Below are 23,581 nucleotides of genomic sequence, written 5' to 3'. Positions count from 1 at the left end.
AGGAACTAATGAACAGTTATTTCAAAATAGAATTTAATAGAAATTAAGTGGCAGACGCATCAATGTTTGATCTTGGAATCAATCGAGTTTTAACAACTTAATAAAAAGTTTCAGACATGATGGGAAATTTTTTTATTGTATTCCCATGTTCGGCATTTATAGTTAGGAAATCATTTTTGTAACACCAAGAAAGTGAAAATTATGTAATTTTTTTGCTGTAAAGTTTCAAAATTCATTGAAATTATTGTGAATCATTTTTGGGAAAAATTATAATTGATTGTGAAAATTAATACATTGGTGAGCTAAGGAAGTGTAGGCACACTTGACCAGTCTTGCCTCTGCATCTTATTTTTCTCATCAGCGTCTCATCTGCCTAAACATGTTTGTCATCACTTATTGAAAAGACTCTTTCTGTCTCTGCTCCATATGCATGGTTTGCTGCCAAAATATATAAACATAACCTTAAGGATCTCAAATATGTTATTGAGTTTACCACCAGCATTGTCAATGATTGTTTATTGATTGAAGGTGAATTAGTTCAAGAAATAACAACTTACTGCTTTTTCAGCTCTGCTCCCACTTCCACCCTCGGCCTGTTGCTAACACACTCCTATCACTGTCCTCCTTCTTTCATTCTAGGTGTTGAATATCTGTGGAATAATTGCAATTTCAGGATCTGACAATGCATGTGGATGTTCTAGGAATGCTAATAATTTGGCACCAGTTCAAGCCAAGCTTCTAATGTATAAATTGAATTTTAATGACTTCTGATTTCCAACTTCTCATAATATCACTCAGTTTCCTCCATCTCATTGCATGGCCTGCAATTTTTTTTCTTGCTTGGAGACCAGTACTTTACTATTGCTCAGCTATCCCCACTCCTGAAACTGACTCTGTGTCCTTCTTTTCTGATCTTCCCCATACTCTTAATACCTATTCTGACTACTTCCTGTGCCTACAGCAACCTGGATCATGATGCTCTTCTCTTCTTCCACCAGGTCCCATGAAACCCCTGGTCCATTTTGACTATGAATTAATTAATTCAGTATTATAGACTGAATTGTGTTTTCCCCCCACCCAGCACATTCAGATATTGAACCCTCAACTGCCAGTGTGACTATATTTGGAGACGGGGCCTTTAAGGAAGTAATTAACATTAAATGAGGCCCTGTAGGGCCCTAGTCCAGTAAGACTGATATCTTATTATAAGAGGAAGTGATACCAGGAATGAGCACACACAAAGAAAGACCACGTGAGGACATGGGGAGAAGGTAGCCATCTGCAAGCCAGGAAGAGATGTCTTACCAGAAACAGCCTGCTTTAATCTTAGATTTCTAGCTTCAGAACTGCAGAGATGAATTTCTATTGTTTTGTTTAAATCATCTAGCCTGTGGTATTCTATTATAACATCTTGACCAGACTAATAAATCCAGATTATAGTTCACTCTCCTGCCATTCTTTGACCTCCTTGCCTAAGTGAAACCTAACTTTTCCTGAGATTGCTTTTAATTAGCAGTGCCTCCTCTTGCCATTCCTTGAAAAAAAGTACTTTTCACTGTCCTCTCCATTGCCAAGTTCATACCACTGTTCCGAAGCATCCTCATTTGAAATAAAGTGTGTCCCTGTAGTTTATGCATTTAGGCCATCCCTTTTCATTGAAATTGCCTACAGAATTTTTGAATCTCTTCCAATTTTTCTTGTTAACACTAGACCTTTCCACCTAGATTTCTTTTAGTAAATGCTATTCTCTTCATCAAATCTGCACAGACTTACAATTCTCGAATTAATCATATTCTGAATCCTTCAATTCCACTTTCTATATCTTACAACGGTTTTAGAGTTGTTTTACATAAGGTCCTGTACTCTGGACAAAGGAAGGCTGTATTGGTTTTAAAATATCCCCCTAATTCTATATATTTCTCCCTTCAAAAAGTGGGTGTTTGATTTCTCCATTTTGAATGTGGGCTGGATTTAGTGATTTGTTTCTAACAAGTAGAATGTGGAGAAAGTGATAGTACATAAAGTAACTTCCGAGACTAGGTCATAAAAGACATCACATTTTCTTTTTTTTTCTTTCTCTCTCTTGGCTTCCTCACTGTGGTGTTGGCAGCTGATATGTTGTGATGTTGTGAAGACACTCAAGGAGCCCCATGGAAAGGCTCATGAGATAGGAAACTGAGTCCTTCTCTCAATAGACAGTAGTGAATTGAGGTCTCCTGCCAACAGACTATGAATGTGCTACCTTAGAAACCTATCTTTCAGCCTCAGTTAAACCTCAGGTGACCATAGCTGCTAGCTGAAATCTTGACTGCAACCTAAGGAGAGGCCCTAAGCCAGGAGCCACCCAAGACTCATCCTGACCAATATACAATTGGGATACTAAACACCTGTTGTTTTAAATTGCTAAGTTTTGGGGTAATAGCAGTAGATAACTACAACAACAACTCCCATGTCTGCCAGCATGGGAGCAAGGAGATTCATTTGAAGACTATGGTGATTTCTCAAAGAGATGATTGTAACTTGGATTCCAGTGAGTTCGCGAATTAGACCCTGAAGTGAGAAATAAGGAGATGATCTCTCAGTTTTGACATGAGTAACAGTGTTCCATTTACTAAGATAAAGAGGATAAGGGAAAGAACAGATCTGAGGAGAAAGAAATTTAAAATTTTGGTAAACTTACTTGGCATCATGTTCAATGACAATATCAAGAAAGCAATTGAGCAAGAAAACAGTTTAGAGCTCAGCAAAGTCAAGCCTAGGGATATAAATTTAGAATCAGAAGCAAATGGATATATGTTTAATATCATGTCACCTAGACATAGCAAAAAGACCTGGAGCCAAGTTGTATGTTGTTCCATCATTTAGTGATCAGGTGGAAGAGAAGGTCTGGAAAAGAAAACTGAAAAGTATTGTTCAGAGAAGTGGGGAGAAAATCAGAAGAACATGGTATCCTAGAAGTCATTTAGCGAGAGTATCATAAACGGAGAGGACTTTTAGTGTTTACTGCTTTTGAGAGTGAGAACAGAAAATATCCTGTGGAATTGGCCACTGACTTGCAACTGCTAACTTCTGCAAGAGCCAGCTACTCTAATTGGAGGAATATGAATGGAAGGTAGACTGAGGTGTGTCAACAGCTGACTTTTAACCATTTTTTTCTCTTTCTTTTGAATGAGCTATTTTTACCTTTATATGAAGCATTTGTTTATTTATATCTTTCCCTCCAGATAGATTACATGATCCTTGTGCATGAGAACTTGTCTTGGTTTCTCCAGATCTCAGGGCAGAGAGCCTTCAAACTTAATATTTGAACAGGAAATATTTATTGAATTGAATTAGACTCTTGAAAAACCAGTCAATTGCAGGACAGAGAAGAAATAAAATTTTAGATCATTAATTACATAATATAATCATTAATAAAAGACCAGGAAAAATTACATTTAAGAAGGACTTCTAGGTATGGGGATTTCTTCTCCAGTCTTGGTTCTTTCAAAAGATTACCTTGTCTTTTTTTTGTTTGTTTTTTTAGGGCCGTTTCCATGGCATATGGAGGTTCCCAGGCTAGGGGTCTAATTGGAGCTGTAGCCGCCGGCCTACACCAGAGCCACAGCAATGTCAGATCTGAGCCGCGTCTGTGACCTACACCAGAGTTCATGGCAATGCCAGATCCTCAACCCACTGAGCAAGGCCAGGGATCAAACCCACAACCTCACAGTTCCTAGTCAGATTAGTTTCTATTGCACCACGACGAGAACTCCACCTTGTCTTTTTTTAAGTAGAGTTTTGTCCGGATATATGCCCAAAAGTGGGATTGCTGGGTTATATGGTAGTTCTTTGTATAGTTTTCTAAGTTACCTTCATACTTTTCTCCATAGTGGTTGTACCAGCTTGCATTCCCACCAACAGTGCAGGAGGGTTCCCTTTTCTCCACACCCCCTCCAGCATTTGTTATTTGTGGATTTATTAATGATGGCCATTCTGACTGGTGTGAGGTGGTATCTCATGGTAGTTTTAATTTGCATTTCTCTAATAATCAGGGATGTTGAGCATTGTTTCAAGTGTTTGTTGGCCATCTGTATATCCCTTGGAGAAATGTCTATTCAGGTCTCTTGCCCATTTTTCCATTGGGTTGTTGGCTTTTTTGCTCTTGAGTTGTATACATTGTTTGTATATTTTAGAAGTTAAACCCTTGTCCGTTGCATCATTTGAAACTATTTTCTCCCATTCTGTAAGCTGTCTTTTGTTTTCTTTTTGGTTTCCTTTGCTGTGCAAAAGCTTGTCAGTTTGATTACATCCCATTGGTTTATTTTTGCTTTTATTTCTGTTGCTTTGGGAGACTGACCTGAGAAAACATTTGTAATGTTGATGCAAAACTCTACTTAAAAAAGATGCATGCTGTACAGTGGGAAAATAAAAAAATAAATAAATAAAAAATTAAAAAAAAGATGCATGCACCAATGTGTTCATTGCAGCACTATTCACAATAGCCAAGACATGGAATCAACCCAAATGTCCATTGATAGATGATCGGATTAGGAAGATGTGGTATATATACTCAATGGAATACTACTCAGCCATAAAATGAACAAAATAATGCCATTTGCAGCAACCTGGATGGAACTAGAGACTCTCATACTGAGTGAGGTAAGTCAGAAAGAGAAAGACAAATACCATATGATATCACTTATATCTTGAATCTAATGTATGGCACAAAGGAACCTTTCCACAGAAAAGAAAATCATAGACTTGGAGAATAGACTTGTGGTTGCCAAGGGGGAAGGGGAGGGAGTAGGAGGGACTGGGAGCTTGGGGTAAATAGATGCAGAATGTAGCCTTTGGGATGGATTAGCAAATGGATCCTGCTGTGTAGCACTGGGAACTCTGTCTAGTCGCTTATGATGGAACACTTAATGTGAGAAAAAAGAATGTATACATGTATGTGTAAGTGGGTCACCATGATGTACAGTAGAAAATATATATATAAATAAATGATAAACAAATATGATAAAATAAAAAAGATTACCTTGTTTTGAAATTTTTACATTTGTAAAATCAAAATCAGTAAAGCATTTTGGATATGCAAAAACTCTTAAATGGTGTTAGATGGCTGACTTGCATAGTATTTGTAAAATGTGTCCTGGATTTAAAAATAAATGAATAAATAAATAAAATAAAACCTAGATAAAATTCTGACTATTGCCAAGTTGTTGAAGTTCTGAAAAGAAGAAATAAGGTGATAAAAAAATATGGATTGTTAATGGAACCCTAAAACACAGGTCACAGTTATCTTTTCCTGATTACCTAAGAACTTTCACCATGTGTTTTAAAATAAAAGTTTTGCCTTTAAAGAATGAAACCAGTTCAAGCTGTGAGTGAGCTTACAGCTTTTTAAAGACTCTACAATGTGGAAAAGAGACACTTCAGTTTTCTTTCTAAATCAGCATTGTGCAAGCTCAAGAGAATTTTAACTGTAAGATTTTCCAGTTCTATTAAATATTCAGAAGCTTCCCTTCTTGCTGTCTCTATATCAAGGGCAAGGCTTGGAACCCTTGCTTTGAAAGCTCTGAAATGAGCTCAATAATCAGTGAAAACAACCATTTCTTTCTCTAGCTAGAAAATAGATTTTTTAAATGTAGGTATAGGAGGAGAAGAACCCAGCTCATACTTCTCTAGTCATGCAAAATTCAGCCTTTTTAGATGCTTCGGGAGCAAAGTGTACAGTTAACTTTATCTAAATAATGAACATACAATTGCTTTCTAGCCTGATACCAATTAACTTTGTTATTTTTGCTATGTAGAATCAGCATTTGGTTTTTATACCATGTATTTATTTCATAAGGACATGTAAAAGTCCTATATACAAAAGTCCATAAGACAAACCAGGAATGAAGCTTAGGAATTTCATTTTCCTGGCTTTGTTGCTTTTGCACTATTGATGACCAAAATTTAGCATATGTGTGTGCATGAGCATTTGCATGAATATATGTGTATACAATTCTATTTATTGTAATATTTTTTCTAAATATTTGTGGTTAATAAAGTTGAAGATTCTTGCTTTTTTATAAAGATCAATTCCTAGAAATAATATGTTACAAAATGTGGAGATTTGACCTTAGTCTTTAAACCTCAGTTTACATTTCTTTAAAATGGGACAATGAAATCTACTGTGTAATATGTTTGCAGGATTAAAAAAGATGTCAATAATTTTTTAGGATAAGTGCCCTCATTCAATTTTACCTATTGGTATTATTATTGCTCTTGGTTTTAGATTTTATTTTATTATTTTTAGCTGCTACTTTTTAAATGACAAAGGCAGTATTGCTCTTGACATCTTAAAATTATTCCCAGATTTTTTTTTAGGAAATTATCACTTATTAATCCCATAAACTGTCATTGGCAGTGTGGTCTTGATTTCTTAGTTTCCTGATGCCTCTGAGGACAGTGGATAATGAATTAGATTTGAAGGGTAGAATTAGTAAAAACAGTACAAAATGATCAGTAGTTGCCATGGTTGGTTGATGGGTTATAGATAGAAAATGTCTGTATGTAGACAATTTTTGTAGTAGTATTCAGGAATATTTTATACTAGTTTTCATTACTCAGCTCTTATTTTCACAATTTCAAAACTATCGTCTGGTGCTGTCTTAGCTGAATAGAATAAGCACATTTTGTTTATTCTTATGGTGGCTCTAAAACCCTTAAAAGTTGTAATGATCTCTATGAGCAAAACTGGGTTACCCTTGTGAATGCAGTAATGTGTGTGTGTGTGTGTGTGTGTGTTTGCCACTCTTACTCTTAGTGCCCATCAGTTTGTTAATCCCATGAAATCTGGACTCTCTGCTATTTCTTTACTAAACATCTTAATCAAAGAAAACTGATCTTGGCCTAATTACCTCATATAAAAGGCCTTTCTCCATTTTTATCATCTTTGAACTCTGCAGAAATTGACATTTTTAAAAATTTTTTTTCATGATTATTATTTTTTCCATTATAGTTGATTTATAGTGTTCTGGAAATTGACATTGTTAATCCCTCATCCTTGAAGCACCCTCTTTCTTCTTCATCTCTGACATTGCCCTGCTCTTGTCACTCAAACTAACAGTGTGTTCCCTTAGTAGTCTTAGTTTGTACTTTTCTTCCTAGTCTATTATGTTTATGTTTTGTTTGTTTGTTTGTTTGTCTTTTTGCTATTTCTTTGGGCCGCTCCAGCGGCATATGGAGGTTCCCAGGCTAGGGGTCCAATCGGAGCTGTAGCCACTCGCCTACGCCAGAGCCAAGAGCCGCAGCAACGCAGGATCTGAGCCGCGTCTGCAACCTACACCACAGCTCACGGCAACGCCGGATCGTTAACCCACTGAGCAAGAGCAGGGACCGAACCCGCAACCTCATGGTTCCTAGTCAGATTCGTTAACCACTGTGCCACGACGGGAACTCCTTTTTTTTTTTTTGTCTTTTTGCTATTTCTATGTTTATGTTTTCATAAGCCTTCTTAAAAACTCCATTTGGGGGAAGTTGTTGGGTGTAAATAAGTGAACCAAAATTTAGTTAAAACCTATGTTTGGTGTGGCCATAGTCTTGGCTGTTTCTTTTCTTGTCAATATTTATTAAGCACAAACTCAGTACCACTGACATAAAATAAGAATGAAAATTCCTGCTATCACAAGCTTGCATTCTATCAAAGGAGCGCAATAAAATATTACAGCAATGAGGTAAGTGCTATAGTAGAGATATGAATAGGAAACTTACAAGAAAGTGCTTAATTTTGCCCCAGATTTCAGGGATTTCAGTGATTTCTGAGTTGAGTCTTGAAGATTAAATAGTTCTCTACCAGTCGTACAACACAAAGAGTTGTATTGCAGGTAGAAGAATTGCCTGTACAAAGGCGTGCAGATTAGAGTACCCCGTCCGTCAGAGCAGATGGTGATATTCACAATAGAAAGGCATGGAAGGTCCACATAAGGAAACTTCTTGAATGACATATTGAAGAACATCATGTGTTAACTTGTAATTGGGAGCCATTAAACTGTTTTAAGCAGATGAGTAACATAATCACATTTGTTCTCTTAAAGGAGTGCTTATTCCTAGTAATCCGGGACAAGCTAATTAAAGGCAAACTAAAAGCTAAGCCGCTGGCCCTGGGAATAGAGACAAAGGAGAATAATACTGGAGATATTTCAGGTCTAAGAGTCTTCATTATTTAGTGATTCAACAGCTGAATGTGTTGGGTAGCTAAATAATGAATCTAGGTACCAAGCTGGTTACTGGATAAATGATGGTTCAAAATAACAGAAAACATAATGAAATAGGAAGATCAGATTTGAGCAGTATTTTAGGCAAGTAGAGTTTGAAGTAGTTTTGAAAACCTTCAATAATAAAATGTTTGACAGTCATTGTGATGGTTAATTTGACTAAGGGATACCCCGATTGCTGTTCAGACCTTATTTCTGGATGTGTCTCTGAGGGTTTCTGGAAGAGATTAGAGTTTGGGTCAGTCCGCTGAGTAAAGAAGATCCCCTTACTAATGTAGGTGGGCATCATCCATCTGTTGAGGGCAAATAGAGCAGAAAGGTGAATTAGCTCTCTCTGCTTTATCCTCTCCTGCCCTGGAACATTGGCACTCCTGCTTTCTGGGCCATAAGACCCAGTCGGGGCTTACATCATTGGCTACCCTGGTTCTGAGGTCATCAAGCTTGCCTAGGGACTGCACCACTGCTTTCCTAAACCCTCAGCTTTGCCTTCTTAAACTCTGTAATCTTGTGAGCCAATCTGTTGTAATAAATCTGTGTGTGTGTGTGTGTGTGTATGTATACACACACACACACAAATGTACTCTATTCTTTCTGTTTCTCTGAACAGAGCCATTATTTTAATTGCCTTCATATTATTTGTTATTGAATTGAGACTGTAGAACTGTATGGATTTGGAGAATTATGATTATAAAATACATGGAAAGGGTATTAGCTAAGGATTGACATTTCATGCATTGATGGCAGTTTGAATTGGGAAAATAGTTGAGATTACCAAATTTCCAGAGATTCCAATATTTAATCAGTGGATGAAAATGTTTCTGAGTATTCCAGATTTCCATGAATACTGAGAATTCCTTCAGTTAGCGCTCACCTCATTCAGGAAAGTTTAAAAGTCATTAGCATAATAAATGCATGTTTTTATTTAATTATTTTATAATCTACTAAAGCAGCTCATTGTATTGAAAATCACCTTGGAGACCTTATGATTTTGTATAGTCACTAATGGGTCCTATTAGCTATATATACAGAAGGGCTAATATATATATTATACTGGCCCTTCTAATATAATATATTAGATTATATATATAAAATCTAGTATATTGGATTAGGATATAATCAAGTGATATGAAAAAATGTATTTTAATAATTTTTTTTTTGTCTTTTCTAGAGTCACACCTGTGGCATATGAAGGTTCCCAGGCTAGGGGTCTAATCCGAGCTGTAGCCTCTGGCCTATGCCAGAACCACAGCAACGCCAGGTCCGAGCCACATCTGTGACCTACACCACAGCCCACGGCAATGCCGGATCCTCAACCCACTGAGCGAGCCAGTGTTCAAACCTGCAACCTCATGGTTCCTAGTTGGATTCGTTAACCACTGAGCCACAACGGGAACTCCAAAAAATAAAATTAAAAAGAAATAATATTTATAAAAGGAAAAAAAAATAAAGTGAGGAGAATGGCACTGTTTCACATTTTTGCAAATCTCTTTTATGTCTTGCTTAATAGATGACAGCTGGATTCTCCTTGTGCATTCAATCTGGTGAAATGTCACCTCTGGAAAACTGGTGAGACAATGGCAATGAAAAAGGCATTATATTATTACATAGTTGATTTTAATTTTATAGACCCAAGCAAAATTCTGAGGACCACTAGAAGTCCCCAGGCCACACTTTGATAGCTGTTGTTATAGTTAAATTATTGAGGCTAGCAACATTAAGGTCGACCCTACTGGCTTCCAATTACACAGCCAATTGATCCCCTCCTGATTTTAAACATGGCTTTTTTGCTTCTTATAATGAAATTACAAGTTACATGTGGGCTTTTGCTTTGTGGAATATAGGAATTTGCCTCTGACCTCTGTGGAGAATTTGCAACTATTTGCAGGAGTGCCAAGACCTTCAGGCAGAAGAGGCACTGACATGCTATTGTCCTCTCCACATAAGGCGGTTACCTGCGGAGGTAGGCTAGAGTGATCTGAAGGGACCTGACCAGCTTAGTACAAGGAAGGGCAGATAGCCACTGAACAACATGATCTTGAGGAGGAGGGAATACTAAAGTCCTAACAAGTTTGTAAATGTGCCTGGGAAGGGCCAGCTCCACTGGAGCTATGGCCACACTTCGAAGACTCTCAGGACTCCGCTCCTGGGCATATGTCTTCTTTTAGAAAAGACTACTGAACAAGTAGATATGAAAAAGAAGAAAAATAATATTTGAGACTGAAGCATGGGACACCTTGTGGGGTAAAGCAGAGCTGGCACTACAGGGTAGGCAGATACATGTCACTGGGTGGAGTGCATTTTAACCTCAGTGCCGTAGTATTGGAAGAAACAGATTTATCAGTCAGTGAATTTTTGGCAGGTTTTTTTTGAGCTAGTCACCTCCCTTCAAATTCAACTAATCCTCCTTTAACCTTCCTCATTTTCAACTAAGTAAAATCAAGGATTCTTAATTCATGTTGGAAAGTAATTATTATCTTAAAGAAAGATATCCTGAGGTTCATGGTATATAGGGCTTAAAATATGACCCACTAGGTAATCCTAGATCATGGTGATATATATTGTATCATTCCAAGACAAACTGAATCCTTTAAAAAATAAATTTAAGACAAATTAATATATGCTAAAGATAGAAAATGTGGGGAGAGATTTCAATAATTTGAATTTAGGAATTATAATTCATGTTTATTTTGTGAAATGACTGCATATAATCTGTTATTCTTATGACTGAAAGGGGTAGAATTTTTCTTTCATCTAATAAAACAATTTTAAAAATTATTTTCATGAAATATGTTAATTATGCAAAACTTTAAATTTTGTCTGAGACTTAGAGAAATAAAATAGTAGTAGATTCATACTTGATAACTTTTCATTCTAGTTCCCTAACTTTGAATACCATAATCCATTATGATAATACTAATTATGCCATTACAGCAAGACCTCTCTTGTCTGTATCCTAGAAAATTATACATGGGTGTGAGTGGATAGCCCTTGACTGTACACAAACAACTAAAATTTCAATGAAGTCAGTCTGTGGCATAGAAAAAAATGTAGAGAGAATGGTGTATATAATTGGGTAAATGTACCACAAAACATGGCAGAAGATACTTCTTAGGGGCCACATAAGTCTCAGTGGCCAAAAATAATACTTGTGTATCTTTTCTTGATTTAAGGAATCAAAATCTTCCATTTTATACCTTTAGAGGTTTTTGTCTATTTCTATATATGTCTGTTTATATGCCTATCTATATAATATATTCATATCTATATTTAATCCATATCTACTCTATATCATACATATTTATCCATACATATACCACATTTTATATGCAGATATAGAAAACATGTTATAAACACACACATGATCATATAGTTACCTGTAGCTTAATTTTCATCACTGATTTCTGAATTTAGTAATCATGTATGTATATTATATTCCCATTAAGGAAAGATCAGATTTCTTCAATCTAATTCAATACCATAAATGAAGTAATGTTTGTAGAACTGCTTTTACATGGTAAAACTTGGATGAAGAGAAATTGACTTTACCAGCTTTAGAGGAAACCAAGGTAATTGTCAACTCTGCATGGAACCAGCCACCACTGGGCTCTAGTTTTCCCTGTTTTGTTGGCCCTTGAGGATAGACTTACTAATGAAAGAGAATTTTCTCTCTCTCGAGACCACAGTTCTGTAACCAACATCACACACTTGTTAATTATGGCAAAACTAGTGTATAGGGCTTGAATACATACCTAATTAAGAGCATCTGTTGAGTTTTAGGTGCAGAAGAAAAGAAAATTGCAAACTGCCAATATATATAATTTCTATAGAAAAATAAAATCAGTTTAATGGCCATTGAGAATGAAGATCTAGGTTTAATACTCTTGGTCATTATTTTCTTTAAAATTTATTTTACAATTAAACTGTACATGATTAAATTTTTTTGAAAAATTTAAACTGCTCAGACGTATAAAATTGGTTTTGATTCTCCATTAGCAACACACTCACCCAATGCCACTCTTAAACCCAGGCACAATCACTGCTGAGAATAGTGTTTCTACTTATTTGCATACACTAGCTATACATAAAGAAATGGGATTAGACTCTATATATTGTTATGCTACTGCCATTTAGGATAGAATCTGGCATGTAATCTGGCACATAGTGTTTACTATGAGCCAGGTTGTTATCTAAGATGTTTCACTGGAGATCATTCCTTGTCTACACACATTGAGCTACATCGTTCTTTGTGATGTGGCTTTTTGGTCATACCATTGACGTATGGATATTTACTTTTTTTCTGCCTATTTTTGGTACAAATAATGCTTAAGTGCAGATCCTTCTACATGTATCCTTGTACTTTTTTATACATATTTCACCAGAGTAAATTTCTAAAAGTGGGTGAATTTTTGATTAGGAGGCACTTTGAGCTCTGACACTTCATCATTGAAGTCCTTTCTTTTCTCATATCTTTATTTCTTTTTTTTAATTTTTATTTTTACTTTTTCCATTATAGCTGTTTTACAATGTTCTGTCAATTTTCTACTGTACAGCAAGGTGACCCAGTCACACATACATATGTACATTCTTTTTTCTCACATTATCATGCTCCATCATAAGTGACTAGATAGTGTTCCCAGTGCTATCCAGCAGGAACTCATTGCTTATCCATTACAAGGCAGTAGTTTGCATCTGTTAACCCCAAATTCCCAATCCATCCCACTCCCTTCCCCTCCCCCTTAGCAACCACAAGTCTATTCTCCAAGTCCATGAGTTTATTTTCTGTGGAAAGGTTCCTTTGTGCCATATGTTAGATTCCAGATATAAGTGATATCATATGGTATTTGTACTTCTCTTTTTGACTTACTTCACTTAGTATGAGAGTCTCTAGTTCCGTCCAATAATACTACTCAGCCATTAAAAAATAACAAAATAGGGAGTTCCTGTCGTGGCTCAGTGGTTAATGAATCTGCCTAGGAACCATGAGGTTGCGGGTTCAATCCCTGGTCTTGCTCAGTGGGTTAAGGATCTGGCATTGCCGTGAGCTGTGGTGTAGGTCTCAGATGCAGCTCAGATCCTGTGTTGCTGTGGCTCTGGCGTAGGTCGGTGGCTACAGCACTGATTGGACCCCTAACCTGGGAACCTCCATATGCCGCAGGAGTGGCCCTAGAAAAGGCAAAAAGACAAAAAACAATAAATAAATTAAATTGTGTGCTTTAAAAAAAAAAAAGAACAAAATAATGCCATTTGCAGCATGTCTTTATTTCTTTGAGGAGAGAAAAGCATAATGAGCATTCCTATTAAGGAATGAAGTATTCCCATTTGGAAAATATATAATGTCCCCAAAATACAAACTAAAAATAGATATACCTCATTTGAAATTATAAAAACAAATTTCTTGGCATATATTTTGGGTAACTTGTCTTAAAAGCCTTCACATAACATTAATTTCTAAATGTTAAATTATCTCATTAGCTTTCGTTACAAAATAGAAGCAAGTTTAATTTTTCTTCAGCCTTTTTCACCCCTTTAAGTTTTGTAGTGTAGGTTTATATTGTTAATTGTGAATTAATAAGATGAACTGACTTTTAAAGATAAATTTCGTGTTGTGGCCAATGGAAGTTTTACATAACAAATAAAGATTTCAAAAATTGTGTTACTCTACTAATTTCATAAAAACTAAGGACCTAGTTCTTTCCATGGGTTAGGCCCTGACCTTGACTCTAGGGATAGATGTTAATTCTTTCTCTTTGAAGAACTTATGGACATGTAGAATCAGTAATAAAAGTGCATGAAGATTGCTCCAGTGATCCTATTTGGGGAGCATATAGAAAGGTTATTTAGTCAGTTTGGTTCTCATTACATTTTGTAAATTCTGGAGCTTTGGAGTTAGTTACTGAGTTCAGGTTCATTTATTTATTATTGAAGTGTAGTTGCTAAACACTATTATACATTACAGGTGTACATACAGTGATTAACCATTTTTGAAGTTTATACTCCATTTATAGTTATTACAAAATATTGGCTATATTCCTTGTGTTGTACAATATATCCTCTTTTTTTTTCTTTTTGTCTTTTCTTGAGCTACTCCCGGGGCATATGGAGGTTCCCAGGCTAGGGGTTGAATCGGAGCTGTAGCCACTGGCCACCGCCAGAGGCACAGCAACCCGGGATCTGAGCCGCATCTGCAACCCACACCACAGCTCACGGCAATGCCGGATCGTTAACCCACTGAGCAAGGGCAGGGATCGAACCCGCAACCTCATGGTTCCTAGCCAGATTCGTTAACCACTGCGCCATGACTGGAACTCCCTCTTTCTTTTTTTTTTTTTCTTTTTTTTTTTTAATGGCCACACCTGCAATATATGGAAGTTCCCAGGCTAAGGGTTGAATCAGAGCTGCAGCTGTCAGCCTATGCCACAGCCACAGCAACACCAGATCCTTAACCTACTGAGTCAGGCCAGGGATAGAACCCACTACCTCATGGGATACTAGTCGAATCCTTAACCCGCTGAGCCACAACAGGAACTCTCTGTGTAATATGTCCTTGTAGCTTAATTTATACTTCATAATTCGTACCTCCCACTTCCCTTTCACTATCTTGCCCCTCGCCTCCCATTGGCAACCACTAGTTTGTTCTCTATGAGTCTGCTTCTTTTTTGTTATAGTCACTAGTTTGTTGTATATTTTGGATTCCACAGATAAGCAACATCATACAGTATTTGTCTTTCTCTGTCTGACTTAGTTACTTAGCATAGTGCCTTCCAAGTCCATCCATGTTGCTGCAAATGGCAAAATTTAATTCTTCTTATAGCTGGGTGGTATTCCTTTGTATGTATATGCATATGTAGGTATATGTGTGTGTAAATGTATACATATATATTTATTTATTTATATATAAGAATTATAATAAATTTATATTTAAGAATATATTCCTCCTTATTCGTTCATCTCTTAATGAACACTTAGGTTGCTTCCATATCTTGGCAGTTGTAAATAATGCTGCTGCTGTGAACATTTCAGTGCCTGTATCTTTTTGAATTAGTGTTTTGGAGTTTTTTCGGATATATACCCAGGAGTGGAATTGCTGAGTCATATGGTAGTTCAATTTTTAGTTTTTAAGAAATGTCTGTACCATTTTCCATAGTGCCTGCACCAATTTACATTTCTATCCACTGTATGAGGGTTCCCTTTTCTCCACATCCTTGCCAACACTCGTTATTTGTATTCTTTTTGATGATAGTGCTTCTTACATATGCGAAGTGATATCTCATTGTGGTTTTAATTTGCATTTCCCTGATAATTAGTGATGTGGAGCATCTTTTCATGTCCTGTTGTTCATCTATATTTTCTCTTTGGAAAAATGTTTATTAGCTTCTTCCCATTTTTTAATCAGATTATTTATTTATTTATTTTTGTTGTTGAGTTGTAGGAATTGTTTATATATGTTAGATATTAATCCCTTACTAGTCATATCATTTGCAAATATTTTCTCCCACTTGTTAGGTTATCTTTTCATTTTGTCAGAGGTTTCCTTTGCTCTGCAAAAGTTTTAAGTTTAATTAGTTCCCAATTTTTTATTTTTGCTTTTATTTCCTTTACTTTAGCGGGCAGATACAAAAAAATATTCCTGTGATTTATGTCCAAAAGTGTTCTGCCTATGTTTTTCTCTGGGAGTTTTATATTATCCAGTCTTACATATAGGTCTTGAATCCATTTTAAGTTTATTTTTGTGTATGGTATTAGAGGATGTTAGTTATTGAGTTCAGTTGTATTTATTTTAATGCTAACAGAAAAGATAAAATGATGAAACATAAAAATATACCACACTTTTCCCTTCTTTCTCTCAGCCTATTATACATACCTGGAGATTCTATTTGATTATTCATTTTGAGGTAGATTGACACAATACCTTCTATGTAGAACCTGGCCTTTGAGAACTTCTTTTCCATGGTCACTAATTGGAAAAAAGAAAGAGAGAAAGTCTTTGACACTCTGTGTTGCTAAATATGGATGCTGAGCTTATGGAGAAAAAATAACTAATCATTGGACCCACAAGCCAATATTTTAGCAGCATATTCCCATCCTGAAACTGCCTGGGGTGATATATCAGTTCTGTGAATTCAATCAACATGATACATCTTGTCTGGAAAGCTTTCTAACATTTTAATTAGTATTTATCATGTCTCTTTTGTTCTCATTTAATGCTTGCAGGAGTTTGTGATCTTATCACAGTGGAAAAGAAAGATGGCAGTATGATTTTCTTCTCCAACTCCCTAGTAAGACACAAGCTTCATTAACAGAATAAATGGAAGCTAATATTGAAAACATTTGGACCTATAAACCAATTCAATTAGCTTCTGCAAATTTGGATTTTTTGCTTCAATATTCATACTATACTTTTTAATTTCTGTTATTTCCTTTTTTCATATCATTTTTATCCCCACTAGAATGTAGTCTACCTTATTATTTTGTTCATTTATTCATTCTTTTATTAATTTTTTCCATCCTTCTATTCATCCAGCCAGCAATACTAAATACTAACTTCTCTGCCAAAAGCAGGAGATACAAAAATGAATATGACATTATTCCAGTTGTAGAATGATTCCCAGTTCAGTAATTGGGAAAAACAAATAAATCCTTCTTTTTTTCCTCCATTTATTTACTTTTTAATTTCTTTTCCTTAATGTTATGCAATCCTCATATGTACCCATTTCAGTTTAACTCAGTGAATCAGAAACAAGAGAAGACATTTTCCGTATCCAAAGCTCTTAGATTTAAGTTAATATAAAGTGTACAAATTCCTTGCTAAGGAAACCAAATGTGGCCTCTGGATAATTCTAGATCTTCAGGGTTTCTGAGGTCACTCTTTCATTTGATACTAAAACTAAGTTCCTGGTAAACCGAGATTCTATTCTTCATTCCATGGGAAGCTCTGTCTCTCAGTATTTCAAGGACTTTCATGGGTCCGTATTTCTGCCGATTCCCTTTTAGTCCTATTTGTTCCTCCCCTATGTTTTTGAATCTCACTGTGTACCTTGCTTCCATAGTGACCACTCCCCTCCTTTGTGCTGTCAAAGCACCTTCAACACCAAGTTGTTTTGTACAACCATCTTTCCTGAAGGCATAACAGAGCAAGCATCATGCTAAAATTTAATATTTTCCATTAGTCTTCCAAAGTCCTGCTACTGTACCTGTAGAGGGATTTCTCAATTGTTTGTTCTCACATTATAAGCCTTTCCTCCTCTTTAGAGAATCATTTCCATTTCCTTTTCTTTAGAATTCAACTTCCTTCCAATGTTCTCCCTTTCAGGCTGACGAGGCCAACTTGCAGTTTGCTAACATGTCATTATGCAGCATACTTCAGTTCTTAGTTACAACTCCTTTTTTTTCTAGGGTGTACGTGGTGTCATTAGCCTTTATAAATAAAAATTGCCTATCTAGCTTCTTTTTTAAAGCGAAAGAACCAACTACTCCTAACATGAATGTTGTATCTTTCCAAGAATATCAAAGTTTGTTGTCATTTTTATACTCTTCTGTGGTTTCCTATTATAGTATTATTGCATTTTAGCAGATTTATAAAGTCCTTAAAAGCTAAAGCAATACTGAGTTATAAAGATTACAATGAGAATAATACAAATACAAAAATAATCATGTTTCTTTAAATAATGCTAATAAAAATACTGTTAAATGCAAGTTCCAAATAACATTAAAAGACAACTTTTGGCTTCTAGAGTTTTGTGTCTTAGAATTGTGTGTATTAGAAACTGTTTAGTTGCTTTATTTACTCATAGGTGTTTGTGTAGAAGCCAGAATTATGTCATAGCATACGTACTGATACACACACACACACACACACACACACACACAGAGGCTCTAAACATTTATTACACAGGAAGTAATGAACTATTCTTATCATGGTTTAGGAGGATTCTATTAAGAGTCTACAAATGCTAATAATTTAAAAACTGTTCCAATTCATTTAGTAATGAATTACCAATCTGGTATTATAAGTCTGTTGAAAAAACACTGGAACAGTGGTTTCAAACTTTACTATGCATAGTAATAACCTAGGAAGCTTGTTAAATGCAAATTTCATCTCCCCAAAAAAGAGAATTTATATGTCTTATGTGCGGGTAAGGAGTTCTCTTTTGTGTAAGTTCCCCAGGTGTGTGCTAATGAATGGGAGCAAACCCCTTTTCTGGATTTATGGGTGGGTTATTTGAATAATTTCAAAATATAAAATGATTCATGTTAGTTAAATCTCAGCAACCAGAATGGTATCTTAAAGCTTTCTGCTCTTTTCCTGACAACATAATAACTTGTTTAATGAACATAAAGATCAGGCTTTTATAATTCATATTGAGGTAATAATTATATTTTTAAAGTATACTAAAACATATATAATAATGTTATAATATTTTCATAAGGTTTTAAGTTAAAAACCACCTTAATATATGTCTTTTATTTTCACTTCATCCCAGATGGTAGAATAGGACTGGTGCAATAATTTAAGACAAGTGAATTCTATAGGTTTCCCAATAGAAGGACAATCCAAAGGAGCCATACCAGCAATCATACTGCTCTAAAATCACCTTACAGCCTCATTTTAAATTTAAAATCTAGGTGATATTTTTGGTTGATTTAAAGCCCTTCGGAAAAAGAGGTTAACCTTTAAAAAGTGAGGATTTCTGGGCTAATTTGGGATTTGTTCATAACAATTTGTGCAAAAGATCCAGATCTGGAAAACCTGCTGTTCCTTTGGTGTTACAGTCAAGGCACCACTTGAGAAAGTCCAGACTTTTTTGTTAAAGCTTCCCCACTGTGTGATACACATCTCCCCTTTCTAGCCAGCCAGCTTCCACTTGTCCTTCAACTTTCAGCCTATTTATTATTTTGTCAGACATTTCTGTGATCTCTCAGACTAAATAAAGTCAAGCCATTTTTTCTTTCATTACATTTATTATAATTGTAATGATATCATTTTTATGGGGTTAATTATTTAATGTCTGTATTCCTAATAGATTATAAATTCTTCAAGGGCAAGCAGGGATTGTGTTTTGTTAACTACTGTCAAATTAAGACCCTAGCCCTGTGACCTGGCATAGAGAGACCCCTAATACATACTTGCTGAACTCATGGGTGAACAGTAGGAAATGTCTGACTGGAAAAGATTCCAGTGTTTTCTCTTGACAAGCCTCAGAGTATACCAGAGAACTGTCTTTGTTGTATAGGAGGTACGCTGGCAAGCCAGGGTTGATTTTGAAATAGTAATGTTGGGAGGTCCTGCTCGATTCACTGTAGGAGTGCAGGTGGAGAGAATTTGAGACTGCAAAGTTAGCTGGAAAAAATGCTGACTCAGAAACACTAGAAGCAATAAATAAAATTGCAGTTTTACTTTAACTGCTTTATACTATCTGACTGCCTCAGAGATAGAATTTGACCACTAAAACTTTGGATGTTTAGCCTGAAATTTTGGAGACCAGATGGGGATGGTGGAGCATGTGAGGAGTGGCTGTGGGGAGTCAGTATGTACAAAATGACAAAAAAAGACTGTGGGGGTAATCGGAAGCCCGACATTCACATCTAGATAATTGATTCTTTCTCCAAAAGATGTCATCTTTCAATGTATCTGTAGGGCCCTGCTGATCTTAAGTGTTAGAGCAATAGTTGATTTTAAAAGAACTGATATTTATTTGTACAAAGGGAGAGCTGAATGGAAAAAACATGGCTTTATCTCCCAATATGTCTGAGAAAGACTCTAGTCAAATTATAAAGTCAAAACCAAGGGAAATTTGGAAGATATGCATGGAAAACTAAGTCAAATCCATGAAAATGACATTCCTTATTTAATACTATATGAATGATGTACTAACTGGCACCTTGCATAGAAACAAATCCATAATATGGCTACCCCAGCTTAATTGCTGTTTTAATTGAGGTATAGCTGATTACAATATTATATAAGGCTCAGATGTACAAAATAGTGATTCATGATTTTAGAGGTTATATTCCATTTATAGTTATTATAAAATATTGGGTAATATTCCCTACGTTGTGCTATGTATACTTGCAGCTTACTTATAGGTATAATTTGTACCTCATAATACCCTACTGCTATATCACCCTTTTCCCCTAGGATGGTTCTCTAAGGTAGATAATCTCAGTCCTAAGATTTTTTTTAGTCTTTTTGAGAGATTTGTATATCTCTTACACTGATACTCGACCAGAGAAAAAAGGAGGTGGTTTCAATCTCTTCCTGAATCTTAGATCTTCTCAGTGGCATGGTTGAGAAGCATGGGAAGAGCTTTGGGTTTCAGATATGCCTTATTATTTCTAAATAAGGGCCTCCCTCCTTTTGACTGATGACCTCCACCTTCTGAATACTAACTCCTTTGTTTAGATATTCAAGGCCCAGTCTTTTGGTGTTTATTAAGCATGCTCAATCTGAGAGCATTCTCAGAGAGCCCCGGGAATCTGCCAGCTTCTTTGAAAACCTCTGGTGCTGACAAATGAAAGTAGTGCCATTTGTTAAAACAACTGGGTTTCAAGTTTTCAGATCTTTAATATTAAGAAGTATGCAATCTCAAGATAAATGTTTCAATATATTTGTATTTTACATTTGAGAGTTTGGTAGTTGTGAGTGCAGAATCTGGGGGAAAACATACTAAGTTAATGTCTCAGGTCTATCACTTTGTATGACTCTGGAAAAATGACAACTCTCTGTGACTTTAAAAGTCAGTACAGTGTTGTTACGAATGTTGATGTAAGTTAATTATATAAACTGCTTTTAAGAGTTTCTGGTATTTGTAAGAACTATATAGGGAGAGCTTTTATTATTATTCTGTATTAGTAGGTATATGCCTTTATTTTTGACTGAAGAAATGTTGAATTAAAAAAAAAATCCCTGCCATTTCATAACACATTACTCTAACATTTGGAGTTATTTTTCAGGAGAGGAAGACAATTGCCTTTTTATTTGTTCTTAACTCTTTATCTCCAGTCTCAATGCCTACTCTTCCTCCCTAGATTTGTTTTTTTGGCCAAGACTTTGCTTTAAGTTGATGTAATTTAAATGGTAACATAGCTCAAAGGTTTTTTTTTTTTTCATGTTAATACTTCATGACAATCTTAACATTAGAGTTAGAAATCTACCGTTAAATGTAGGTGGCTTCCAAATTTCCATAAGTGTGGACTGCACCTTATATCAATGGTTGTAAATCTTGGTCTAATACTTGAAGATTTCTAGGATCATAAACAATACCTGGAGCCATTGTCTAAATTTAATTTTTTTCAGTCTGTTGCTCTTTTAACACTCTTCTGCAAGGATTTTCACACTCTTCACAGGTATGTTTTCTTATACAAAAGAGTCAAATTATTTTCCAACATAAAGCAACACTTTTTAATCTATATAAGCTGAATGCAGAACTTAAGACACATTAGCTCTGCAACTCTAATAAATGTTACTGCTTATGTCCTCTGATACTTGAGTAACATCCCAAGTGAAATCTCCCAACATTGTTCATTCTTTTTCATCTACATGGATTGATGCTCTTAGATTTGAATTGAAATATATTCGGATCATTCTATATTTCTTTTTTATTTCTTTTTTTTTCCCTCCACAGTTTATTGCTTTTGCTTCGTTATTCTTCATTCTGGTTTCAATCACAACCTTTTGCCTGGAGACACATGAAGCTTTCAATATTGTTAAAAACAAGACAGAACCAGTCATCAATGGCACAAGCGTTGTTCTACAGTATGAAATTGAAACAGATCCTGCCTTGACGTACATAGAAGGAGTGTGTGTGGTGTGGTTTACTTTTGAATTTTTAGTCCGCATTGTTTTTTCCCCCAATAAACTTGAATTCATCAAAAATCTCTTGAACATCATTGACTTTGTGGCCATCCTACCCTTCTACTTAGAGGTGGGACTCAGTGGGCTGTCATCCAAAGCTGCTAAAGATGTACTTGGCTTCCTCAGGGTGGTCAGGTTTGTGAGGATCCTGAGAATCTTCAAGCTAACCCGTCATTTTGTAGGTCTGAGGGTGCTTGGACACACTCTTCGAGCTAGTACTAATGAGTTCTTGCTGCTGATAATCTTCCTGGCTCTAGGAGTTTTGATATTTGCTACGATGATCTACTACGCGGAGAGAGTGGGAGCGCAACCCAATGACCCTTCAGCTAGTGAACACACGCAGTTCAAAAACATTCCTATTGGGTTCTGGTGGGCCGTAGTGACCATGACTACCTTGGGCTATGGAGATATGTATCCCCAAACATGGTCAGGGATGCTGGTAGGCGCCCTGTGTGCTCTGGCTGGAGTGTTGACAATAGCCATGCCAGTTCCTGTCATTGTCAACAATTTCGGGATGTACTACTCCTTGGCAATGGCGAAGCAGAAACTTCCAAGAAAAAGAAAGAAGCACATCCCTCCTGCCCCTCAAGCAAGCTCGCCTACTTTTTGCAAGACAGAATTAAATATGGCCTGCAATAGCACACAGGGTGACACTTGCCTGGGCAAAGACAATCGGCTTCTGGAACATAACAGATCAGGTAAGGCACGGATTCAAATGCATGCCATTAAATACTTTATAGACCAGTATGTCCCTGAGGTAGAAGTCAGTCATCTTCATTTTCTGCAAATGTTCATAAGTTTTCAGTTCTTCCCCTTCACAAAATGTGTTTGTGTCAGACTTGTAGATAGTGAGATTGTAGCTTTACTAAATGAAGTCCAAGTAGAAGTCTGCATAGCTGGTCTATAGAGTTTTCCTGCTTTAGTGGGAATGCCTTTTGCTGATGGTGCCAATGTTTTCTTTTGCCTGTTTGTTGCTTTTGTGCCAATGTTTCTTTGTTTCCCTGCACGATGTGATGGTATGATATTGGACATTTTCCATCCTTCATCCTCAAAATGTTGATCTCCATATCATTTGGCTTGGTGTGTTTGTCTCAGTTTTATCTCTGCCACATGGGGCCATGCATTTTAACCTAATTCACAAGAAGAAGTTACATAAGAAGAATGGATGTTTACATTTCAAAAGCCTAAGCCCCAAAGAAGTGATATGTAGGAAAGCCCTTTTGAAAGTAAATGTCTTCCTCAGTAATATTATGGAGAGTTGATTAAGTTTTCATTATTCTTAAATTAGGGATTTGGTAAGGTGCTAATTAACTAAATGTTATTCAGGGGATAGATGATCTGCTTTAGCTAGTCAATGACAAAGTAGTTGAATTTCTCTGTGGATTTCCTTATTTTATGCACTCTGCATTGGGATCTGTTCCCTTTAAGAACTGATTTTTGGATGATTTACTGTTTGAAATTTGCAGAATTCCTATTCCTCTTC

General features: G+C 36.0%; 1 protein-coding gene across 2 annotated transcripts in view; it reads left to right on the top strand.

The window, feature by feature from the left end:
• The window catches only part of KCNC2 (potassium voltage-gated channel subfamily C member 2), a 197,000-nt gene that overhangs the window by 163,251 nt on the left and 10,168 nt on the right, over positions 1 to 23,581 (top strand). For both annotated transcript variants that reach the window (XR_007135851.1, XM_047787211.1), the window contains exon 3: positions 21,869 to 22,796. Coding sequence is in view for 1 of the 2 variants with exons in the window: in XM_047787211.1 (XP_047643167.1) it covers positions 21,869 to 22,796 (928 nt within the window). In the remaining variant the exon portion in view is untranslated. The remainder of the gene's footprint in view (positions 1 to 21,868; positions 22,797 to 23,581) is intronic.

Source organism: Phacochoerus africanus, chromosome 7 (genome assembly GCF_016906955.1).
Source record: "Phacochoerus africanus isolate WHEZ1 chromosome 7, ROS_Pafr_v1, whole genome shotgun sequence".
NCBI lineage: Eukaryota > Metazoa > Chordata > Mammalia > Artiodactyla > Suidae > Phacochoerus > Phacochoerus africanus.
This window is presented reverse-complemented; position numbering and strand designations above follow the sequence as displayed.